The sequence below is a fragment of the Dendrobates tinctorius genome, unplaced genomic scaffold (genome assembly GCF_039654945.1).
Source record: "Dendrobates tinctorius isolate UK_male_01 unplaced genomic scaffold, ASM3965494v1 ptg000064l, whole genome shotgun sequence".
NCBI lineage: Eukaryota > Metazoa > Chordata > Amphibia > Anura > Dendrobatidae > Dendrobates > Dendrobates tinctorius.
In genome coordinates, this window is record NW_027361732.1 from 50,334,520 (window position 1) to 50,359,178 (window position 24,659).

At 47.9% G+C, this 24,659-nt stretch overlaps 1 protein-coding gene across 13 annotated transcripts in view; it reads right to left on the bottom strand.

Annotated features, from left to right (window-relative positions):
• Positions 1–24,659, bottom strand: part of MYCBP2 (MYC binding protein 2) — a 439,899-nt gene that overhangs the window by 198,731 nt on the left and 216,509 nt on the right. For all 13 annotated transcript variants that reach the window (XM_073580415.1, XM_073580420.1, XM_073580409.1 and 10 more), the window contains 12 exons: positions 22,541–22,637; positions 22,264–22,456; positions 20,169–20,443; positions 19,610–19,831; positions 18,925–19,116; positions 18,048–18,254; positions 16,702–16,833; positions 16,430–16,608; positions 16,152–16,294; positions 15,919–16,019; positions 15,569–15,784; positions 7,180–7,402 (listed from right to left, as the gene is read on the bottom strand). In XM_073580415.1, the coding sequence (XP_073436516.1) occupies positions 7,180–7,402; positions 15,569–15,784; positions 15,919–16,019; positions 16,152–16,294; positions 16,430–16,608; positions 16,702–16,833; positions 18,048–18,254; positions 18,925–19,116; positions 19,610–19,831; positions 20,169–20,443; positions 22,264–22,456; positions 22,541–22,637 (2,180 nt within the window). The remainder of the gene's footprint in view (positions 1–7,179; positions 7,403–15,568; positions 15,785–15,918; positions 16,020–16,151; positions 16,295–16,429; positions 16,609–16,701; positions 16,834–18,047; positions 18,255–18,924; positions 19,117–19,609; positions 19,832–20,168; positions 20,444–22,263; positions 22,457–22,540; positions 22,638–24,659) is intronic.

A 24,659-nucleotide genomic window follows, 5' to 3' on the forward strand; every position in this document is an offset into this window, starting at 1 on the left:
TCTGGCGAAAAGGTGCCGTCCTCGACTTGTACCTCCTGAGCGCTCTCACTAGGTCCCACGTGTGGAGCGCCCTTTCCACCCTATGTACTGGCGCTGGACAAAATGAAGGCAGAACAATGTCCTCATTAATGTGGAAAGAGGACACGACCTTTGTCAGAAAGGGAGGAGCTGGTCTAAGGACTACCTTATCCTTGTAAAAAGTCAGAAATGGTGCTCTACAACATAGGGCTGCTAACTCCGAGACCCACCTCATGGAAGTTATGGCTACCAAGAATACGACTTTCCTGGAAAGATATGATAATGAAATTTCTTGTAACGGTTCAAAAGGAGCTTCCTGCAGGACACTCAGGACCAGGTTAAGGTCCCAGGCGTCTATAGGCGCTCTAAAGGGGGGCTCCAAATGAGAGACCCCCTGAACGAACGTCTTGACCTGCATATTAGTAGCGATCCTTCGCTGGAAGAGGACAGACAAGGCCGATATCTGCCTCCTAAGGGAACTCTGGGCCAATCCTGCGTCTAGGCCTGACTGAAGAAAAGCCAGGATGTTGGGAACCGAGAAGGACAGTGGCGCAACCCTGTGCTCTCGACACCAATGAAATAAAACTTTCCAAGGGTTATGGTAAATTCTCGCCGAGGTAGGCTTCCGGTCGCTAACCATTGTAGCAACCACTTCACGCCCAAACCACGCCTGGGTCAGAATCCAAGATTCAAGGGCCATGCTGTCAAACACAGGGCCCCTGAGTTCGGGTGGCAGATTGGCCCCTGAGACAGTAAGTCTGGTCGTTCCGGCAGATGCCAATGAACATCTGTGAGGAGCTGCACTAGATCTGTGTACCATGCCCGACGGGGCCAGCAGAATTGCCGGAACCCCCTCTGTCTTGATTTTTCTGATGACCTTTGTAAGTAGTGGGAGCGGGGGAAACCGGTATGGGAGCCGAAACTGGTTCCATGGTAGGACCAACGCATCCCACTGCGATTGCTCGCGGGTCTTGAGACCGAGCGACAAACACGGCCACCTTGGCGTTTTCCCTGGAGGCCATCAGATCCACGTCCGGAGTCCCCCACCGCTGGCAAATCTGCTGGAAGACCTCAGGGTGCAGGGACCATTCCCCGGCCGCGACACCCTGCCGGCTTAGGAAATCTGCTGCCCAATTTTCCACGCCTGGTATGTGGACTGCTGAGATTACTGAGTGGTTCCCCTCGGCTCAGCATAGTACCTGCTCTATCTCGCGCATGGTTGCCCTGCTGCGCGTGCCTCCCTGGTGATTCACGTACGCCACCGCCGTGGCGTTGTCCGATTGAATCCGGACCGGACGTCCTGCTAGAAAGTGCTGGAAATGTTGCAGTGCCAACGGCACCGCTCGAATCTCCAACAAGTTGATCGGGAGGCGTGCCTCCTGATGCGACCATTGCCCCTGAGCCGTGTGATGGCGGAAAACTGCTCCCCAACCGAGAAGACTCGCATCGGTTGTGATCACCAACCATTGATCTGGGGGAAAGGGCTTTCCCTGAAGAGAGGAGTCGCACGTCCACCACTGAAGTGACCGTCTGACTCGAGAGGACAACCTGTACTGATGATCGAGCGTGAATGGACTCTTGTCCCAAGATGTCAAGAAAGCGTGCTGCAGGGGACGAAGATTAAATTGGGCAAACGGAATCGCTTCCATTGCCGCCCTCATCCTCCCTAGAACCCTCATCCCGAACCGAATGGTGTGAGGGTCTGGTTGTTGAAGATTCCGAATTCCCTGTCGGAGCGCTCAAGCCTTGTCCTGAGGGAGAATTACCAACCCTCGGGAGGTGTCGAAAATCATCCCTAGGAATGAAATCCTCTGAGCTGGGACAAGGGACGACTTTTTCCCGTTGACCAACCATCCTAGGCGAGATAGGGTATCCAGCGTGATGCTGACATTTTCGTCGCAATGCCCGAAAGGACGGACCCTTCATTAAGAGGTCGTCTAAGTACGGTAAAACCACTATGCCCCGAGAATATAGAATGGCCATGACGACCGCCATTACCTTCGTGAACAATCTGGGGGGCGTAGACCAACCTGAAAGGCAGAGCCACAAATTGGAAATGCGGACCATCGATTGCAAAACGTAGGAACCTTTGATGCGGGGGAAAAATAGGGACGTGCAGGTAAGCATCCTGGACATCGATCGAGGCCAAGTACTCTTCCTGCTCCGTGGTCGATATGACTGAACGGAGAGATTCCATTCGAAAGTGCCTGATTCTGAAGAACCTGTTCAGGAGCTTTAGGTCCAAAACCGGCCTTACTGTCCCGTCCTTCTTGGGGACTGCGAACAGGTTGGAATAAAAACCTTGAGTTCTTTTGCACTCTGGTTCAGGGACAATGACCCCGTTGCGCTGCAGTACCTTGATGGCCCCATAGCAATGCCTCTGCCCGGGATTCTGCTTTGGGAAGCCGGGAAATAAAAAAATAGTCTTGGAGGATCTCTGACAAAATCTATTTTGTACCCGGACGACACTAATTCCGCCACCCATGCGTCGCGTGCCACCGCGACCCAGACGTGGCAGAACCTGAGTAGACGTCCACCCACTCTGCCGTCTTCGGGTACCGGATGCCCCGAGTCATTTCACTGAGGGCCTCTGGGACCTGGCCCCCCTTGACCTGGACGGGCGGCCTCCCATCCTGCCCAGCGGGTTGGCTCTATACGTGACCTGACGTTCCTTGTCTTGGTTGTAGCGAGCTGGGGCGGAAGAACTGGCCGCTGCTATCCACCCGGGGCTGCGAAATGCTCAAAAGCGTGCCTGAGGCTGACGAAATGGCAGTTTAATTTTCTGCTGTGGGAGAAAGCTGCTTTTTCCCCCCGTAGCATCTGAGATAAGTGTCTAATTTTTCCCTAAATAGGTGGCTACCCTGATAAGGCAGGGAAGTCAAAGGATTTCTTGGAAATCGAAACAGCCCGCCATAGCCTTAACCACAGGGCTCTCCTAATGGAGATTGCATTCGCCGCCGTTAGTGCTGCGCAATTAGCCGCACCCAAGGACGCATTGATTAAATAGTCACCCGCCATCACGATCTGACCTGCTATCTCAGACACTTCCGTCGGCAGGTCTCTATCCTGTAGGACCTTATTTAAAGAATCTGACCATGACCTCATGGCCTTGGCTACCCATGTTGACACAAATGAAGGAGAGAGTGCTGATCCTGATGCCTCATACACCGAGCGGTCTAAACTCTCTATGAGCCGATCCATGGGGTCTTTAATGGAAGAAACACTAGGCACCGACAGTTCTTGAGGCCAGGCGTGACACTGGGCGATCCACAACCGGAGATTACGCCCATCTCTTACAGAGCTCTGGTGCACACGGATATCTCGTTTCTAGCATTTTTTGTCCCGAAAAACGCTTGTCTGGATGTTCCCTGTGCCGCTGCACTATGTCCTCGAACTCTGGATGAGTGCTAAACACTATGCGGTCGCCTGGCCTTCTTAAAGGGCACCTTATGACCTGCGGTTAGGGAGACGTCCTCCTCAATACCCAAACTTTGATTGACAGCCTCAATGAGACTGTCTACAGTCTCCCGACACCCCGGAGTATCCAGGTCCAAGGATTCCTCCACGTCATAACCTGAACTCTGCTCGCTCCCGGAAAATGGTGACGGTGAGCGAGACGCCGCACTCACAGATGCCAAAGCACCGGAGGGGCCCGGAGACGCAGTGTGGGTTCTCTTCCTATGCGTCTGTCTAGAGAGAGTGCGGCCCCTGCAGACCGGAGGCTCTTGTGAGGTGGATAAACCCTCCCAAACAGGCGAGCCGTCGTCTCTACCCCTATCCGGGGCCTGAAGGGTCTCAATCGCCTTCGTAAGCGAAACCATGGACCGAGAGTGATAACGCCCATTCCGGGGGATCCAGACCCCTGGGCTCTGTCGCAGGGGAGGGCTCCTGGGTGCGTTCAGAGTCACAGGCCTCACATAACTTAATAGTCTGCGCTCGTGGGAACATAACCCCACAGAAAACGCATGCGGCATAAAGGAACGTGTGTGTTTTTCCTTTCCCAGACATATTGCTGATTAGACCAAATTTATGAAAGTTCGAGGGGAAAGGAGGAGAAGGGTAACCCTTTAATGCACGTAGTGTAGCTCCGGGACGGGGTCGGACTTACCCTGCTCCTGTGTGTCCCCCCCGCGCTCCTGGGTCTGCCTCCGATGCGCTCCTTCACCTCTGGGTAGGCTGCGAGTGCTCTCCTGATTGCGGCCTACCCTGCACTGAAGCCGGGGCCACAATTTTATCCAGCACCCGCCCTAGTCCCGGGGGGCGGCGCTGATATGACGTCACGCCCGGGGGACGGAACTTCCATCCGCGGCCTAGGCCGAAGCCGCGCGTTAAATTAGACACCGTCCGCCCGCTCGAGCGCTGGCGGCCCCGCTACCCCGGCGATCCGCTCCTTCATGCCGCTCTCTTCACATCCGCTGACGGTGCAGGTCTGCGGCCCTGCTGAGCTTCCTGCCGGACACAGCCACGCGCAGGTACCAGGAGGGAGGAGGGGAGGCAAGGAGAAAAAGGTGGAGGGGGAGAGGCGGGGGGAGGGTGGGGGATAAAGGCGCTTGCAGATCGCAGCCCTAGCCCCATTATAAACAGTGGAAAAACCTCACGGGACTTTATAGAGTGAGCCCTTACCCTGCTCCTCCAAACAACGCTGCCCAGGGCCCTCCCCAGCTCCATACCTGCCACTCCAGCCACTCAGTAGCGGCACCTGGGGTATTTCATTTTAGGACGGTGCAGGCACCCAAACTCCGTCCGCCTAACAGGGGCGAGGAGAGGGACCGTCCGCCGCCATGCACCACCGTCTTGCGTTGGTGGAGCAGTGGGGGCCGCACAGACTAGTCTTGTGCCTCTGTGCAAGCCCATGGTTTCAACACCTAGGGGTGGACAGGGCTAAGTCTGGCATAATGTCCCACATCGCGGGAAAGGATATGTGGAGGGACACTCGCACATGCTCGCCCGTTGATGGTTTGGGGAAATCGGATACTTTCAATAGGATGCGTTGCCCCTGTCTTATCTTCATAAAATAAAAAAGAAAAATAGATGTCTGGGGAAAAGTCCCAGAGATGTCTCACGGTGCGGGAAAGGATACGCGGAGACGATACTCAACGCGTGCTCGCCCGTTGATGGTTTGGGGAGATCAGACCCTTTCAATAGGATCCGTCGCCCCTGTCTCCTCTTCATAGCAAGAAAGCAAAAAAATAGTCTGGAGAGATCCAGACTGCGTGTGCCTCCATAGGACACTAAGCAAAAAACTGGTTTCCGCCCGCAATCGGGGCGTGGGTGTATGCGGCGGAGGAGGCGCTAACTTTTTTTGTATACTTAGTGTCAGCCTCCAGACGGCAGTAGCATACACCCCACAGTACCTGTGTCCCCCAATGAGACGAAGGAGAAAAAAAACGAGGCACTGTAGTAGTGAAATATCTGAATGAAGGTTCTAACCTCCTCTCTTTTGCTTATTTACATAATCATTTAAAAATTCCCAATAAAGAGTTGTATAAATATCTCCAAATTGAACACGCATTACAACATTTTCCGATATCAGAGGGAACGGTTAACTCAGGATTAATAGTGACTCTTTTAAATGTTTAATCCAATAAAGTGGGCCTAAAACTCATATATAATTTAATAGACATGAAAAGTGTTTTTATAAAGTCGACTCCTTTTTATTGTGGGAAAAATCATTGCATAAAACATTCTCGAGCATTTAATGGACATGCTCACTAGTTTTTGCAGCTCACACCTTCAAATGTGCCTCCTATCTTGAGTCCTACATGAAAACAGTTTTAAGATGGTATTAGGCTATGTGCACACGCTGCGGATTGGTCTGCAGATTTTGCAAAATCCGCAAGTCAAAAGACCTGCGGTTTATCTGCGGTTTTGTCCTGCTGTTTATCATCTCTACAATGGAGATGGCAAACCGCAGCGGAATCCGCAGGAAAGAATGACATGTCAATTCTTTCTGCGGATTGGAAACCGCAGCAAAAACAGTGCGGAAAATTGCACACCGTCTGCACTGCGGTTTCCATTTTCCATAGGATATAATGGTACTGTACAACGCAGCTAATTCTGCTGCGAATCCGCAGGGCCAAAACCGCTGCAGATCTGCAGCGTGTGCACATACCCTTACATCCCAATAAGGCGTCACTCTGTTCCCCTCTTCTACTCAACTCTGCGGGCATAACTGTGTGGCCAAAAAGGTTCTTTAATCGACACATTTTGGAGCTGTCTAGTAATCACTTCCTCCTGGTCATTTACTTTTCATCTCTACTCCACCAAAAAATAAAACCATCTCCTTCTTTAGCACTATTTTTAACATTGTATTCCCTCCAATGGCAGAGTAATTGCCTCTCATGTTCTTTTAGCTACAAAAAAATAAAAATGTTGCTTTTGAAAAAATGATAGCACACAAAATAATAAGTTACAAGTTTTCAATGTTAATTGGAAGAGTTGGTTGAATCCTCCAGAAAATATTGTTCTAATTTAATTGTAGTCATTAATGATTGCGATCCTTGAAATCTGTTGAATGCAACCCTGTACGTTACGTTGTAATTTTATTTCCTGTTGGTTTAATCCCTATGTAGACTTCAATGTTTGTCAGTCTAAAGTATTGTATACACTGCTGTTATTTTCTTAAAACCAAATAAAAAGATATGGGTTTAAAAAAAAAAAAAAAAAAAAAAAAAAAAGACATGTTTAAGTAGTGAATACTGAAGAACCCTATGAAAAAAAAAAAAAAAAAGGTCAACCTTTAAATTAAACTTTTCATCCTATCATTTTCTATCCTTCCTAGCTGGAAAGTAGGTGGTCAGCAGCACTCTACGTTTCAGTGATTAAATATAATGCTATCTATCAGAGAAGGAGAATACCAAGCAACGAAGACAGAAGATTTGGAGGAAGCATGCCAATCAAATCAGAGCTCCCTCCCATCAGACCCAACAGGAGACATGGCTTAAGATTGTGAAATGTACAGTGAATGAGAAACAAGTGCACATTAAAGACAAAGTTCTTTTATTGGAATTCACCCTTGGCTTTGGTTGCAAGAAAAACTTAAAAAAACAAAGTCATAACACACCTAAAAAGTAAGGTCAATCACGGAAAAGATAGCTGGTATTCTTTAATTTGTTTTACCTTCAAGTTATGCAAACCCAAAAAAAACACGTTATAATTTACCTGGCAGTATTAAGACAGCAGATGGCCATCCAGAGGAGCCTGAAAATTTCTTAAGTTCAACCCAGGAATTAAGGTTTTCATGAACAGGAAACTTTGGTCCAAAACCTGAGATATGTGCATTTCGCCCCGGGATCATGAGGCGCAAAACATCTTCAGACTGAGCGGTGCCACATTGGGGGTCAAACTCCACTGATACCCACCTAACACACTCTGGGAAAGACACCTGAAAGGACAGAACAGGACATTTATTATGGCGGTACGGTGATCGCATTCAGAACCCTCTGGCAGCAGCTTAAACTCCTCCAGTACAAAATTTTAGGGCCTGGTCAAATCCATCCATATGAACAATCTTTAATTTTTCCCCACAATATTTGTGTTTACGATTTCCAAATTTCTTAAACCCCTTCATGACACAATGTAAACCTATGTCATATCCCTGCCTTTGATGTGGGCTCGCACGCCGAGCCCGGATCCTTACATGCACATGATGGCTGATTTAATCAGCCATCATGTGCCTCTAACAGAAACAGCCAGCCAGACTGCTAACCAGTAGACTCTGCTGTCAATCTTTGACAGCGGCATTTAACATCAGCAGGAGGGGGCACGCTGTTCCATACTCCCATCGACGCAGCGCCTGTGATCGCGGGTTGCCGTGACAGTCGGAGTTCTGCTGATGACCTCTCATTACAATCCTCCTGTGAAAGCCAGAATGTGGCTGGCGTTCATAAGAGATCAGGATTTTCTCTAATCATAGCAGTGCTGATGCACTGCTATGTATAGCAAAAGTATCCTAAGCGGACTATTAGGCAAGGCAAACAGGATCATGGGGTGCATTAAAAGAGGTCTGGATATACAGGATGAGAGCATTATACTGCCTCTGTACAAATCCCTGGTTAGACCGCACATGGAGTACTGTGTACAGTTTTGGGCACCGATGCTCAGGAAGGATATAATGGAACTAGAACGAATAAAAAGGAGGGCAACAAAATTAATAAAGGAGATGGGGGAACAACAATACCCAAAATTAGCAAAATTGGGATTAGTCTAGAAAAAAAGACGACTGAGGGGCGATCTGATAACCATGTATAAGTATTTAATGGGACAATACAAGTATTTCTCCGAGGATCTGTTTATAGCAAGGACGGTGACGGTCACAAGGGGGCATTCTCTGCGTCTGGAGGAGAGAAGGTTTTTCCACCAACATAGAAGAGGATTCTTTAGGTATGTGCACACGCTGTGGATTGGTCTGCAGATTTTTCAGCGCGGATTAGCCTGCGGTTTATCATCTCTACAATGGAGCAGATGGCAAACCGCAGCGGAATCCGCAGGAAAGAATGACATGTCAATTCTTTCTGCGGATTGGAAACCGCAGCAAAAACCGCGCTGAAAATTCCGCACCGTCTGCACTGCGGTTTCCATTTTCCATAGGATATAATGGCACTGTACAACGCAGCTAATTCTGCTGCGGATCTGCAGGGCCAAATCCGCATCTTACAGTTATTAGGTTCTTGAGAAGGACGTAGATCTGGGGATTTATTCTGACAGAATATAGGCTGAACTAGATGGACAAATGACCTTTCCATGTGATTCTCCAGGTCAGTACGAGTACGCAGATACCAGACATGTCTAGTGTTTTTTTTTCCCAGTAATTGAAAAAATAATTGCCCTTGTCGCCATTTTCCGAGACCCATAACATTTTCATTTTTCGGGCTATGAAGGGGGGCTGTGAGAGGGCTTATTTATTTACAGTTTAAAGCGCCTCTTATTGCATTTCATTGCAATGTAGCAGCGGACAAAAACAAACTTAATTTTGGCTGTTTTGAATTAATTTTGTTACTCAGTTTGCCGATCGGATTAATGCATTTTATATTTTCATAGGACTTTTATGAATGCAGCGATACCGAATATGTATATTTAAAAAAATCTTTTTATTAATAGGATAAAAAATGGGGGGTGATTTGAACTTTTTTTCCTTTCCATTTTTAAAAACGTTTTCACTTTTTACTGTATTTAATAGTAACATAGTTAGCAAGGTCGAAAAAACAGGATTTTTGGGTTGCTTACCGTAAAATCTGTTTCTCGGAGCCTTCATTGGGGGACACAGAGACCTTGGGTGTATGCTGCTGCCACTAGGAGGCTGACACTATGCACTAAAAAAGATAGCTCCTCCTCCGCAGTGTACACCCCACCGACCGGCAGAGAATTCCTCAGTTAGTGAGAAAGCAGTAGGAGAAGTAACAGAATAGGTTGACAACATAAACAACTCAACTGTAACCATTCAACCAAAGTAAAAACAGGAGCTGTAAAACATGGGAGGGTGCTGTGTCCCCCAATGAAGGCTCCGAGAAACAGATTTTACGGTAAGCAACCCAAAAATCCTGTTTTCTCGTTCGCCTTATTGGGGGACACAGAGACCTTGGGACGTCCCAAAGCAGTCCCTGGGGTGGGAAACAAACTTCCATCAGGCCAGCGGACTCACCACAGCGGCCTGCAGAATCCGTCTACCTAGGCTGGCGTCCGCCGAAGCGTAGGTGTGGACTCTGTAGAATTTCACAAACGTGTGAACCGATGACCATGTTACAGCTTTGCAAAGCTGCAGTGCGGAAGCTCTGTGGCGCACCGCCCAGGAGGCACCCACTGCTCGAGTAGAGTGGGCCCTAATACCCGGAGGGGCTCCGCGACGCTTAACACGGTAGGCTTCCAGGATAGCCGATCTGATCCAGCGAGCAATGGTGGCTTTTGACGCCGGGTGACCTTTCCGCGCTCCATCAGGGATAATGAAAAGAGACTCTGTCTTTCGCAAGGAAGTCGTCCTAGACAGATAGACTCTTACCGCCCTAACCAGGTCCAGCTTGTTCAAGGACCGCTCTCGGGAATGAGTTGGATTCGGACAAAAGGACGGGAGCACGATATCCTCGTTGAGGTGAAACGAGGACACCACCTTCGGAAGGAACGAGGGCGGAGGCCGCAGAACTACCTTATCCTGGTGGAGAACCAGAAAGGGAGAGCGGCACGAAAGAGCTGCCAATTCCGACACGCGCCGGACGGAGGTGATGGCCTCCAGAAAGGCTACCTTCCAAGAAAGGAGAGAAAGGGAAATATCCCTGAGGGGTTCAAAGGGCGGACCTTGCAGAACCTCAAGAACCAGATTAAGATCCCATGGATCCACGGGCGCCCGGTACGGCGGGACCGTGTGAGCCACGCCCTGAAGAAAGGTCTTAACCTGAGGACGGGAAGCCAACGTTTTCTGAAACAGAATGGACAGCGCCGAAACTTGACCCTTCAGGGAACTGAGGGCAAGCCCCGCATCCAATCCTGCCTGAAGAAACGCTAGGACTGAAGGGAGCGAAAAGGACATGGGCGCGACGTCATTGGTCTCACACCAAGTGAAATAGGCCTTCCAAGTACGGTAGTAAATCTTGGAAGATGATGGCTTTCTGGCTCGGATCATGGTCTGGATTACGTGGTCGGAAAATCATGCTCGTTTCAGAACCTCGGTCTCAACAGCCACGCCGTTAAATTGAGCGGCCGAGAATTGGGGTGGCAAATCGGACCCTGAGACAGCAGATCTGTTCTGTCTGGAAGCTTCCAGGGGGCGTCCGCGAGAAGGTTGACAATGTCCGCGAACCAAGACCTTCTGGGCCAATTCGGGGCGATGAGAATGACCGGAAGTCCTTCTGCCTTGATCTTCTTCAACAGCTTGGGAAGAAGAGGCAGAGGAGGGAACAGGTAGGGAAGTTCGAACTGGGACCAAGGAACGGCCAGGGCGTCGGCGCCCACTGCCAGAGGGTCCCGAGACCTGGACACGAATTGTGGGACTTTCCTGTTGAGGCGAGACGCCATGAGGTCTACATCCGGGGTTCCCCACCGAAGGCAGAGCAGATGAAACACTTCCGGATGTAGGGACCATTCTCCCGCCGCGAGACCCTCGCGGCTGAGAAAATCGGCGGCCCAGTTGTCTACGCCGGGAATGTGAACCGCGGAAATTGTCGGGACGGAAATCTCCGCCCAACGAAGAATCTTGGACACCTCCGCCAGGGCTGAAACACTCCGCGTTCCCCCTTGGCGGTTGACATATGCCACCGCTGTGGCGTTGTCTGTCTGAATCCGTACCGGCAGTCCCTTGAGGAGCCTTTCCCAGTGGACCAGAGCAAGATGGATCGCTCGAATCTCCAGAACGTTGATCGGTAGTGCTGATTCCCGATCCGACCATCGACCCTGAACAGTGTGGTTGCGGAACACAGCACCCCAATCGAGGAGACTGGCATCTGTGGTTACTATCTGCCAGTGAATGGGAAGGAAGGATCGACCCGATAGAATGAGAGGTGACGACAACCACCAGTTGAGAGACCGCTTGATCCGGTAAGAAAGATGGACAGGGCGATCCAGGGACCGAGGCGACCTGTTCCATTTCAACAGAATGGCCTGCTGGAGAGGCCTGGCGTGAAATTGGGCAAAGGGAACTGCCTCTATCGCCGCGACCATCTTTCCCAGGACCCTCATGGCTGTACGGAGGGATGGGAATCGCGAGGTCTGCAGCGATCGTACTTCCTGCTGCAGAGAGAGAATCTTTTCTTGTGGGAGAAAGACCCTTGACCGACGAGTGTTGAACAGAAGACCTAGAAAGACCAGGCGTTGGGTAGGAACCAGACAGGACTTTTTCCTGTTGACGATCCACCCAAAATTGGAAAGAGTGTCCAGGACGATTGACAAACTTTGGTGAGCCTGTTGGAATGAGGGAGCCTTGATCAGAATATCGTCTAGGTACGGGAAGAGAACGAGGCCTCTGACTCAACAAAGCCATCAACGCAGCCATGATCTTCGTGAAGACTCTGGGAGCGGTGGCAAGACCGAAGGGCAGTGCGACAAACTGGTAGTGGTGCTGTCGAATCGCAAAGCGCAGGAACTTCTGATGTCCGGAGAAAATTGGAACATGTAAATAGGCATCTTGGATGTCTATTGAGCACATGAATTCCTGCTCCTCCATGGAGGCGATGACCGAGCGAAGCGACTCCATGCGGAAGTGGCGAAGGGGGACCCTCTTGTTGAGCAGCTTGAGATCCAAGATGGGTCGAACTGCGCCGTCTTTTTTCGGCACTACAAACAGGTTCGAGTAGAACCCCGTGAAGCGCTCCGATTCGGGAACGGGCACAATCACCCCGGAACTGAGGAGAGATAGCTGTAGAGAACCCCGGGATCAAGGCTGGATCCTTTGGAGGCCGGGATTCGAAGAAACGATCCCGTGGGAGAGAGACGAACGCTATCTTGTATCCTGAGGATACGACCTCCCTGACCCAGTCGTCCTCCACGGCGGCCAGCCAAACGTCCCTGAAGGAAAGAAGTCGACCTCCCAATTGGAAAGGCCCTTCGCGTGCCCGATGATAGTCATGCTGAAGTAGACCGTCCAGATCTAGATCTGGACGGTCTGCCCTGGGAGGAGTGGGGTCGCCAGGAAGGAGTGGGTCTGAAGGAAACTTTCCTTCTCTCCTGGCGAGCCTGCGGTCTCTGTTGGCTGGAGGAGTTGTCCGCCGTATTGAAACGGCGGAAAGTCCGAAAGGGTCGAAACTGACGCCTTAGTGGGGGTCTGCGAGGCTTGGACTGAGGGAGGAGTGAACTCGTGCCTCCGGTGGCGTCCTTAATAATCTGGTCCAATTGGGACCCAAAGAGGCGCACCCCCTGAAAAGGCAGGTTAGTGAGGGACTTTTTAGAAGACAAGTCCGCTTGCCATGCCTTTAGCCAAAGTGTACGTCGAATTGCAATAACGTTGCTTGACGCCTGAACTGCACAGGATGCAGCATCCAAGGAAGCGGAGAGAAGATAGTCCCCAGCATGGGAGATCTGATTGGCGAGATTGGCCAAATGCTCCGGTTGCGCCTTATCTAAGATGCCTTGCCGAAGGTAGTCTGCCCACGTGGCTATGGTCTTTGCTGTCCAGGATGAAGCAAAGATTGGACACACCGCCGCTGAAGCCGCTTCAAAGGCAGACTTCGCCAGGGATTCTATAATCCTGTCATTAGAATCCTTTAGGGACGCCACGCCTGAAAGCAGGAGAACCGTGTTATTGGATAGCCTGGACACGGGCGGATCGACCGAGGGAGAGGCTGACCAGTTGTCCGTGAGCTCCTTAGCAAATGGGTAGAGTATGCCGAGACGTTTTCCTCTTTGAAAGCGTCTGGTCGGATCCGCTTTCCTTGGTAAAAATTTTCCCAAACTGGGAATGGAAAGGAAAAACCCTGGAGGGAGTTTCTGCCCGTCTGAACGAAACCTCCTGATCTGAGGATTTCGCAGGGGAGTCAGCAATATCGAAGGTATGATGGATCGCAGCAATGAGGTCCTGCACTGTGACTTTCATGCTTGCATCCTGGTCTGAATCCAGCTCTAAAATCCCCTCAGATGACCTGTCCGAAAGCGCTTCCCCTGACTCGGGAGAGGAGGCCCGAGAGGGAGACTGGTGAGAAGGGCTATGCGGTGAGATGGGACTAGGAGAGGATTCCGGCTGGGAATCTTGCCTGGGTCTTTTGCGACTACCGCTGGCTGATTCAGACGGAACAATTTGGGACCTGCTTGGCCCTGCTGAAGAGTCCAGGGGCGACTTATCAAGAACGGCCACCAGGGACTGAGACACCCTGGTGAGGTCTGCCACTGATTGAGATAGCGAGGAGGCCCAGCCAGGCATGGGGGGCTCACTCTCACCTGGGGCCGCAGATGGCTCCTGGACGGCGTCAGGCTGAATTGGATTGCTACAATCCAGGCAGAGGGGAGTGGACTGGCCTGAGGGAAGTTTGCGATTGCACGAAGAACATGCAAAGTACTTGACTAAAGTGCAGGGGGGGGCGGTAGAGCGGGTACGATCAGACTTAGACATAGTGAAAAGCTGAGGTAATGCCGGAAGGTTGGGGGACAGAGGGCGGAGAAGGGTCAGTCTGCAGTGCAGAGCTACTCACGGTCCGGTGTCCCCAGAAGCGATGCTCTGCGACCTGTCAGTGGATGCAGGTCAGAGCGAAATCCGGCCGACAGACCTCCTGAAAAAACCAGCTGGAGAAGATGCTGTCCAGTGAGGAGCTGGTGCCCGGCTAACAGGCTGGGAAAATGGCGCCGTCCTGAGAAAAAGCGCGCCTTAGGAGAGGAGGGAGGGCGGAGCACCACGCAGGGTTAACGATTCACCGCCCTCTAGCCAATAACAGGCTGGGCAGGTGAAGGACAGGCGGTGGGAGGGCCTGGGAAGAGCGGGAGAGAAGCCTGCTTAGAAGAAAGGGGCGGGGGGCGTGGCCGCGACGCAGCAGTAGGCCCGAACTGAAGCCGGGGCCTAAATTAGTTGCGGCAGCCGCCTGTCAGCAGGGGGTCGGCGCGGAGGTCCGAAAAAGTGGGACGCCGCAGTCGCAAGTCGCTCCCAATGGGAAAAATCCCTGTGCTCCCTGTACCCAGAAAGGGGGGAGGGAAGGGGGGGGGGATGCCCAGCAACATTGAGCTGCCTATAGCCTTGTGGCGACTGCGAGCGACCGCAGCGCCTACCCCTGTGACCATTGAAGAGGTGACCGTCGGGAATGGGCAGCCAGGTAAATAAATATGAAGCCGGGGCCTAATACTCACCCATCCACGATCCGTTACCTGTCTGAAGAAGTCTTGCGTCTCATCCAACTGACAGGCTCTGGTAGGCGAGTGGGAGGGAGACTGGCGACAAGGACCCCTGGAGTCGCTGGCACGTCTTAGTGTCGGCGTCCGTCTGGCTGGTCCTGCCGCGGAGAACTGCAAGGATACGGGGTGGCAGTACACGCCGTACTTGCAGACTCCATGTGGGAGTACAGATGTGACTTTTCACTCTGTATCCCTCCGTAGAACCTGAAAAGGAACGACGCACGACGAGGTAGATATGGGTCTAATAAAAGACCCGTGTCCACCTCCTACTGACACTAAGCTAAACTGAGGAATTCTCTGCCGGTCGGTGGGGTGTACACTGCGGAGGAGGAGCTATCTTTTTTAGTGCATAGTGTCAGCCTCCTAGTGGCAGCAGCATACACCCAAGGTCTCTGTGTCCCCCAATAAGGCGAACGAGAAAATACATTTTTACCATATAGTGAAAATGGTAAATAAGGAAAAAACAAAAACAAAAAATTGTGAAACTTTTTTTTCTGCAATTTGAATGCACTTGGATTTTTTTTTTCCCTTTTTCCAGTACACTACGTGGTAGTATGAATGGTGTCATGCAAAAGTACAACTTGTCACGCAAAAAACAAGCCCACATAAGGCTATATTGACGGGGGGAAAAAAGTTTTGGCTCTTGGTAGAAGGGGAGGAAAAAAAGTAAAAGCAGATAATCGCTCTGTCATGAAGGGGCTAATGGGGATTTGACATGCTTCCAAATAAATAAAAATCAGATGGAAATGCAAACCTTATATTGCATCACACTGGCGGCTTTGTATGGGTGCTCGCTTTCCACCACAGCATAGTGATTGGAGGTAGTACATGCAGAGAGCTGCTCGGGCTGATTGCCGGTTGTACTGTCAGTGGACTGGTTTGGGTTGAAGAGAGGAGGTGCATATTTCTGGTTCAAAATTGCAACCGATGGTAGTAATTGCTGTACAAGGCCAAAAACCTCCACAGCGGCCTAGAATACAAGTTAAAATAATTGTCAACCGATTGTATCAACATTAACACAAAATGGAGCAACTCCAAAACAGAAGACAAACTATTTTACAGTATTCAGATGTTAAAGAATGGTTGGCAAGAAACCAGACTTACTTTTGGAATTGCAGCTGCTACTGGTCCAATATAAGCTATCAGAAGAGGGAGCAGCAAAGAAAAGAGACTGGAAGAGCTAAGCAGTTCTGGAATGTCATCGGCTAAGGAAAAAAAAGGAAACTGTGACTGATAACACAGCGAACACTTCCCTGCACTTACTTGATTCTTGGGGTTTGAATCCCAAAAATTAGAGGGGTCAATTATGGACAGTGGAAGAATTAAGCACAACTTACCATCAACAGCGAGTGCTCTATGCAGCAGGTCCTTGGCAGACCTCGTCACGGCATTAACCACAGAAAGTGCCCGGCTGCAGTTTTTGTCTTCTTCATTGGCTCTACTTAACAGCTGTGACTGAAGGTCTCCGTCATACTCGCTTCTACCATGCGTACATGGAAAAAAAACAAAGTAACAGCAAGTAAATGAGAGTATTGAGACATTGTGGCTACCTGTTCAAAAACTGTAGGCAATGGTGATGTGCAAGAACAGCAGTTACATGACACAAGTAACATACCTGTAGTATAACACCTGTGGGATCTGCCCCCTGGTTTGATTAGTACCGTTACTACTCAGACTGCAGGAGCTGAAAGTGAATGTCACACCATCAGGACACTGAACTGTGGTCATTCCTCCATCGCCATTAGCTGTGCGGCTCCCATAATTTCTCAGTCGCACTGCGTATTTCATGTTCTCCTGTGGAAGGGAAGCAAATTGTTTTAATGTCAATTCTATAAAAAAAAAAAATCACATTCTAATATTACATGGTGTAATTGACTCTATAGGTACCTTCATAGGGACAGCTTTATCCAGCCTAATTTCCGCAATATCACTGGGCGACTCATCAGTTGTATAAGTGCCTTTCACTAGCTCTAGCGATGTCCACCTATGAGAATGTCCTGCATCACCAGAGTGGTCACTCTAAAAGGACAGAGTACAAGGAATACAAAATGGGATTATACACACCATGAAGGCAAAAAACCATACAGCACCCGGATTTTACTGCGGAAAACCTTGGCCAGCCAAGCATTTTCCCCGTAGCATACATACAATTAAAGCAAAAAAACACAAATGGGTTCTGTTTGCCCTTTTAAGTCTGTGAGGGTTTGTGCACACATCAGCTTTTTAAGATGGATTCCAATCCAAAAACCTCCTGAAAAAGTTCTAACTGCACATTCACAAGAATGATCATATCTATGTCTATGTACAAACAACTCGCTGTTCATATGTTCAGTCTTTTTAGCATCTTTTAACCACTTCAGGTTTCCAAAGACGCCGAACGGTTAAAAGTAGTGAACACACCGTTTTTCAGGCATTTTTCCCACTCTGAAGATGCTATGTTTTTACAATACAAGTCAATAGGAAAGAAGTAGTGTAGCTGTAATTATACACAGCGCAGGTCAGTGTAAAACCGTCAAAAAGCTAAGTGCGGATCAGGTCCGTTTTATATATTGACCCTCCACAGTGCTGGCTTTCAAAATAACATTCAATCTAAGAGAAATAAAGTCATCTTACCCTGTGGGAGAAGACAGTGCAGTGCACAAAACCGGGCAATTCCAACCCCAACACGCGTTTCGCGTGGATTTTTCCTTGCTTTCTCAAGGGGCAGGTGTTGGGGGTGGGAATCACCCAGTTTTGTGCACTGCACTTTCTTCTCCCACAGGGCAAGATGTAAAATATATGGAACTGTATGCTATAGGAATGCAGTCACAATAACCTACACCTAGACATTTATTTAGTTTTGCTACAATAACAAAGTAACAACGCTCAAGTCGAGAAGAACAGGAAGCGATCCTATATACCGGGCTCTCCATTCTGGATGTGAAACGCTCACCCCAAGAGATCTATATGGACCAATAGGGCATGAAACAACCCCTATAATAGTACATAGGAACAAAGGTCTGTGCAGACGCTTCAATAAAAGGAAGAACTTCAGGAAATATAAAACTATTTGGAGGTTTTGCTTGTATTTTGCAAACTAAGTGATGATTATCACTCCCTAGCAATGATTTGACTGAAAAAGTGTTGACAAGTAAACAAGTACACCTTATCTCAGCATGCTTTTTTATAGGTAATACTGTGTAAATAAGAAAAACTTTCCCCATTAATCTCTGCAGTTCCTGAAAAATACTCACATCATCCACCAAAACCTCCAGTTCGTACTCATGGATTCCCCCTCCACCATACACACAGAATCCAACCACCACCACTCCGAGTTTATCCACTGAGAAGCAGATTGCATCTGGAGAGCCATTGCCTGTGTTCCAGCTTCTGCCCTGGCTCGTCTTGGTGAAGCGATTAGGAGTGGACTTCACAGAGTGTAGAGAGTTTAAACCATCAACCTAAAAATAAATACATAGATTAGAAGCAACACATTTCTCTGATGTTTCTCCTTCTAGTTACATGTCAGCTATTCTCTAATATTCAATGATCTGAAGGCGGCCATACACAGACTAATCAAGTGAAATAAACCCACCATAGATTGTTACAGCGGTGGTGCTATGCTGCCAGTCGGCAAAACCAAGGTCAGGATTGTTTGAATTTTTCATCTGACGGATAGAATATATCTTTCAATGGACGAAAGAGCTTTTGACTGCGTTTTTCTATTGGAATAACTTTGCCAGATCTATGTCAATTTCTATGGCTGCATCGGCAAAGTTGTTTACGTTCCCATAGTCTCAGTAGGATTATATTTTTCTTTGTATTAGTATAAATAAATTACCGTATTTTATGTGATCTAAATGCCACTGTTCTGGCACTGATTTTTTTTTGTTTTTTGAGTTATTCGGTAATTATCAACTTTTCTCTTTGGTTGCCTTCTTAAGGATTCAGCCGCAATAATTAGAGACTCAATTTGCAAACAAGAAAGGAGGACCAGATCATCACCAGGAGAACAGTGGCACTTAGATAAGACAATTGCATTATGAAGGGCAAGTGATGGCTCCTCTTTAGAGTATAAGAAGTGGTCTTCTAACAGAAATATAAACCATGTACAAACGAAACTGTACGCACCTCAGACCCAAGGGCAGATGCCGTTAATTCACTAACAATGCTAGCCAGGAGCCCACAAGTGTTGGATACCAGGTGTGAAGAGAAGAGCTCGTGCTCCCGGCGTAAGCTGTTCCTTACAGGCAGAACGACAATCACCAGCATCTTCTCCAGAACTTCTCGGAAGCTTGTCATCCCAGAAACATTCTCTTCACTCTAGAGAACACAAGGCACAACATATCTCATTAAAAAAAGTAAGCGCTCAACTGGCCAGGCAATCTATACACATATTTTACAAAGTGATATTAAGAACAATATTGTACCTGGCAAGCTTCGTTTGCTTGGTAGGAATGTTTGGGGGAAAAAAGCTTTTTCCAGAATTTTTTTTTTTTTTTAAATAATCTCTTAAAATACATAATTTTTTTAAGGCATGTGCCTATGTACATACATGTGCATATATGCATGCGCGTATGCACGTGGGAGTGTGAGCATACATCCGTCTGTGTGTTTCAATGTCTGGTTTGGCTTTTATCCCAAGTCATGTGACAAGACTTGTTAAAGGGTGGCTATAGACTCTTAGGATTGCTACTTCCTATAGGTAGCGCTTGATACCAAGTCCTCTTCCTCTCTGAAGAGGCTATTTGCCAATTTACAGTCAAATACAGAGTGTGTGACTTCTACAATACAGGAAAGTAGGATCTTCCCAAACCTGACTTAGCTTTTCCATGCAGGACACCAGTAGAGGGAAGCGATGTGCCAGGGCAGTATCATTTTCTGTGCTGACTTGCTTAATCATGGAACGTAGAAGAACTTCACCATCATAAGCAATGGGAAATATGGAGGTAAGCTTCACAGAAGTGTGGCAGAGAGCTGACATCACTGCAGCCAATAGGCGACTGCTTGAAGTCTTGAAATTGGCTTCCTGTATGTCCTTAAAAACAAAGTAAACATTTTATATAGTGTGTGACCAATGTAGACAATCTCTTGTTTAGAGGAAACCCACAGTAAAATTCTATATTGTTTGGGTGTCATGATAAATTGTTACCCATGTATTTCATACTTCAAGAAATGTGATCTTTATGATGGTGTTATCCTAGTATCAAAAGTGGACACAAACAGAGGAGGTCCTCTGTGCAAGATACCGGCCCCTTGCAGACCAAAAGCTCATCAGAATGCACAATTCCACTTCTTGGGGGGCTGCACAGGTTGCACCAACGGTAAGCCCATCCCTGCGTAATAGGCCACAATTAGTAAATTAATATCTTTACCTGATCCAAGCAGTTGAGTAAATCACAGAGACATGCCCACTGGAGCGCAGGCGTGGGGTAGAAAGAATGGAAGCAAGCAGTGAAGGTGTTATGACACTCTTGAAGAACAGCTTCCAGAAGGCTCAAGGGCTGACTCAGATAACCTTGGGGATCATTGTCCAGTTTCATCATGCAGTTGTCCACACCTTCAGAAAGGATTTTCCTTAGTAAAGTCCTTGCTTTTCCTATGCACTCAGCCAGTTTTGTTGTTTCTTCTATGACTGGTTTAGTAGTGGCTTCAAAATATAAAAAAGGGCGATAACTGAATAAAAATGAATATTCCTTTTTATCACCTTCAGTTTTGTTTAAATGAGGAGTCTCAACAATCACTTACTCCACTGATACAGGAAAAATCCAATTTGTGAAGATCTAATCAAAACCAAAACCAGGAGAGGCACAATTATGATAGAAACACGTCACCACTTCTGCATTTATCACCCACTCCTGGTTTTGGCTTACAAATACTGATGGGAAATACTGAAGGTGTGTACGTGGCCTTATACTTCGTTCAGCACATGGTGTCCTTAAAGACTGCCAAACACGTTCTAGTGACGGCAGACGGCAAAGTGGCAGATTCTGCGGTCCATTCTTACTGCCGAAGTAAAGTATAGAGCCAAGTAAAGAACCAAGGGTAGAGCGCTGATGAGCTACTATGTGTACAGTTCCAGGGGTGCATACATGTATTTGGACATGAATATAGAAAGAATCAAATCACATTAGCAGATTGCCAGAAAATCATCAGGCAGGTGCTAGTAAAACAATGAATAAATGGAGAAAGACCAGGCACAAGCAGCTCTGTATACACTTGCCCATGGGGAAAGGTTTTAACCATGCAAAATAAAATCCAAGCAATTCATACAAATGTAACAATTTTGGAGGACAGTTAGCTTTGACAGTTTCCTTATTGGAAATCCTCTTTGTTCTCAAGAACTGAGGGATTATTAATTTTAGAATGTAAAAGTGAGCGACCAGGCGCTTTGATTTAGGGTCCCTACAGACGAGTTTATGAAAATATGTCTATCATTTGAGTATCAAACAGAAAACAAACAATTTTCTTCAGTGTGTCATCTGTGCAGCATCGGTGTGGGATCCACTATCACACATCTACGCTAAAAAATGTCCAGGATCAAATACAGTTTCCTAGGTTTATGACAGACTACAACTGTAAAAATCAGATGGCATTCGGATGTTCCGTCTAGGATCAGATTTTTTCTCTTTTTTATTAAGCACTCAGACTGGATTGGGAGAGTCTCATCCAAGACTCTGACGTAGTGCATATTGCGATTTTTTTTTTTCCCCACGTAGTCAGACAGAGAAAAATTGTTCATCAGAATAGCCCTATTGAATAACATGGGATAGTGTGCTGCCCATGCGCTGTCCGATTTTTGTCCGACTTACAGGCTCGTCTACATGAGCTTAGAGCCTGCTCCCTGCAGCTGGCTGGATCACTCACTAGATCCCGCTCACCCTCCGTGTCCTTTCAATGCTGCCCCTTCTTGCAGCTTGGGAGACAGCTCAGTTTGAACCGGCGCCCGACCATGAATCTGTTCCAAACTGTCAGTCTTCAAGAGCACAACGCTAGCCCCCCCACTGGCAAAGTAGGAAGGAGGCGAATGGTGCATTCCTGGTGATGCATCTTGGGACCACCTCTTTAACGCAGTATCAAATAATTCAGTATCTACTTTGACTATGCAATATAAAAGAAAAATTAGTAAGTTTTAGAGACGGTTGACCGCAATTAACAGCTCGGCCTAATAACCTCAGTTTTTGACCACACAGCCTTTTGGGTTAAAATACATTATTTTTTTTTTTACTACATTAAGGTGGTATGCAGTAAATTCCCGGTATTTCTATGCTGGCACAGAACCAGTAGGGGGCAGCTGTGAAAAAACAATCCTAGGAGAACCCGCAATATTTGAGGAGCAGGTTCTCACTGGGCGGAGGATATTGGCAATTCAAAGGTTTTGAAAAGAAAAAGCAATTTGTTAATACTTGTAAATGAACAAAAAGAAACGTTCATAATATTAATATTTCACGTTCTATACTTTACAGATACCTGATATGGGGTATATCTCACAGGTGTAGACTCTCAGCAGTCGCAGACAACACGTCCCAACAAATCGCAATCTCTCCAAATCCAGAAGCGTGGCTGTGTACTGAAAGCCTTTCAACCCCCTCAGCTCTTCTACTCCTAGAACCAAAGTGGTCCAACTCCAGTGCAGGATGCTCAGCAGGGACTCAAAACATTCCTGGGTACAACAATGAACAGCACGATTCAGCAGAGTCAGAGAACATGTGCCATAGGAGCCACTGTAGAAAGAGAACCTACATACCACGGAGACAGATCGGGCAAATGTTCTCTTCAATATATGTACTGGCTCACTGACTTGCTGTTTCCCTTTAGCAGCACTCCCATCACTTGTGGGCAACCTGGAAGATGATGGGCACACAAGAAATGCTGAAGCCATAAAAATCAAATAATCATTGTATGTACACCTTATTGGGGCAGATCACACGACAGGATTAAATGGAGGGATTCACTAGTGCATAATTTGCCCAAAGAGCTTCAGTCCCTCAGTCATACACTTTACAGTTAGGTTTAGGTACAAGTAATCCTGCCCCTTTACATGGGCCGGGCAGGACTCCAATGCTAACAGAAGGGAATTTAACTACACCTTCCCACCTCCTTGGTTTTACCTCCACCCTGGCCTCTTTGATTGACAGCTCAAACCTTATAGAGCCAGAGAAGGTGAGAGATAGAAGAAAATAAGGTGGGAAGTTGCACTTAAATGTTTGGCCACACCAAGTGTCTGTGCTTGGTTTGAACAGTCATCCAGTGCTGGTCCCTTTAAAAAATTATAGTTCTTGGAACGCAGCATGAAGTTTTTACAGAAAATATCTTCGCCTACTGTATGTGAAAAAATACGTAGCCTGCAGTGCGTACAGAAACCACTTCCACAGTAAAAACTCCTCTCCATTCCACCGCACCCCAGAATAGTTATTTGGTTACTCCTATAAAGTTAAAAAATGTTAAATGAAGAATTTGAGAGGACAGTATTTAAAGGGAACCTGTCACCTCCAGAAACACTTCCACTGCATATCTAGTGGTAATCTAACCATGCCTGGCTGGCTTACCGAAGCTGCGGCTACAAGGGAACATGGCAATTTATTCTCTTTTTAGTTGCTGGTAGTGTGACATAAAAACACAGGAAGCTGAGCAGATAAATATTTAGTATTTTGGGAAAATACTCCCTATAACTTGTGTTTTATGTATTTAGATCACTCTCATGCCATGTTTTTCAGTTAAGTGGAGAGTAGAGTTGAGCGACTTTGGTCGGATCGGGTTTCATGAAACAAAATTTGAGTCGGATGAAACTGGTCCGACTAGGGCAAAAAAGTCGGAGTTTCGTCCGAAACCCGACCTCAATACAAGTCAATGGGAAATAAAAGTCGGCATTGAGCAGATGACATTCATCCATTCAATGCCGACTTTTATTCCCCATTGACTTGCATTGGGGTCGGGTTTCAGACGAAACTCCGACTTTTTTTGCCCTAGTCGGACCAGTTTCATCTGAAACAAATTTTGTTTCATTCGGGTTTCACGAAACCCGATCCGACCAAAGTCGCTCAACTCTAGTGGAGAGTCCTAATCAGGGACTGATAGCTATCTTGGTACACACACTTGTATAAGGAAGACTGTCAATCACTGATTCGTACCGCCCACTTGACTGGAGTCTAGAATGACCAGAGATTTAAATACAAGTTTTCCTGAACCTTTTCCTGCAAGCTATATATCAATCGTCTCTGCTCCTCCTGTTTTGTATTATGCTGCCTGCAGGCTGGACTGCATTTTCAATATACCGTATAAACTCATGTATAAGCCGAGATTTTCAGCCCATTTTTTTGGGCTGAAAGTCCCCCTTTCGGCTTATACATGAGTCATATACCAGGGGGGGTCGGCGGCGGAGGGGGAGTGTCAGAGATCATACTCACCCTCTGCAGCACCCCCGCTTGCTCCATGTTCTTGTTGCTGTGCTCTTCCTGCTTCAGCGGTCACGTGGTACCGCTCATTACACTCATGAATATGCACATATTCATGAGTGTAGTGAGCGGTACCACGTGACCGCTGAAGCAGGAAGAGCACAGCAGCGCCGAGAGGAACATGGAACAAGCATGGGCTGCGCTGCAGAGACAAGTGCCAGGACAGGGTGAGTATGAGCGGGGGGGGGCATATTCACCTGTCCCCGTTCCAGAGCCGGCAACGCTGATGAGCAGCAGGCAGGAGGTGAGTATACAGTTTGTTTGTTTTTTGCAATGGAGGCAGCGGCAGCAGCACGATGGGGCCACTCAGTGTGCAGCATTATCTGGGGCCACTCAGTGTGCAGCATTATCTGGGGCCACTCAGTGTGCAGCATTATCTGGGGCCACTCAGTGTGCAGCATTATCTGGGGC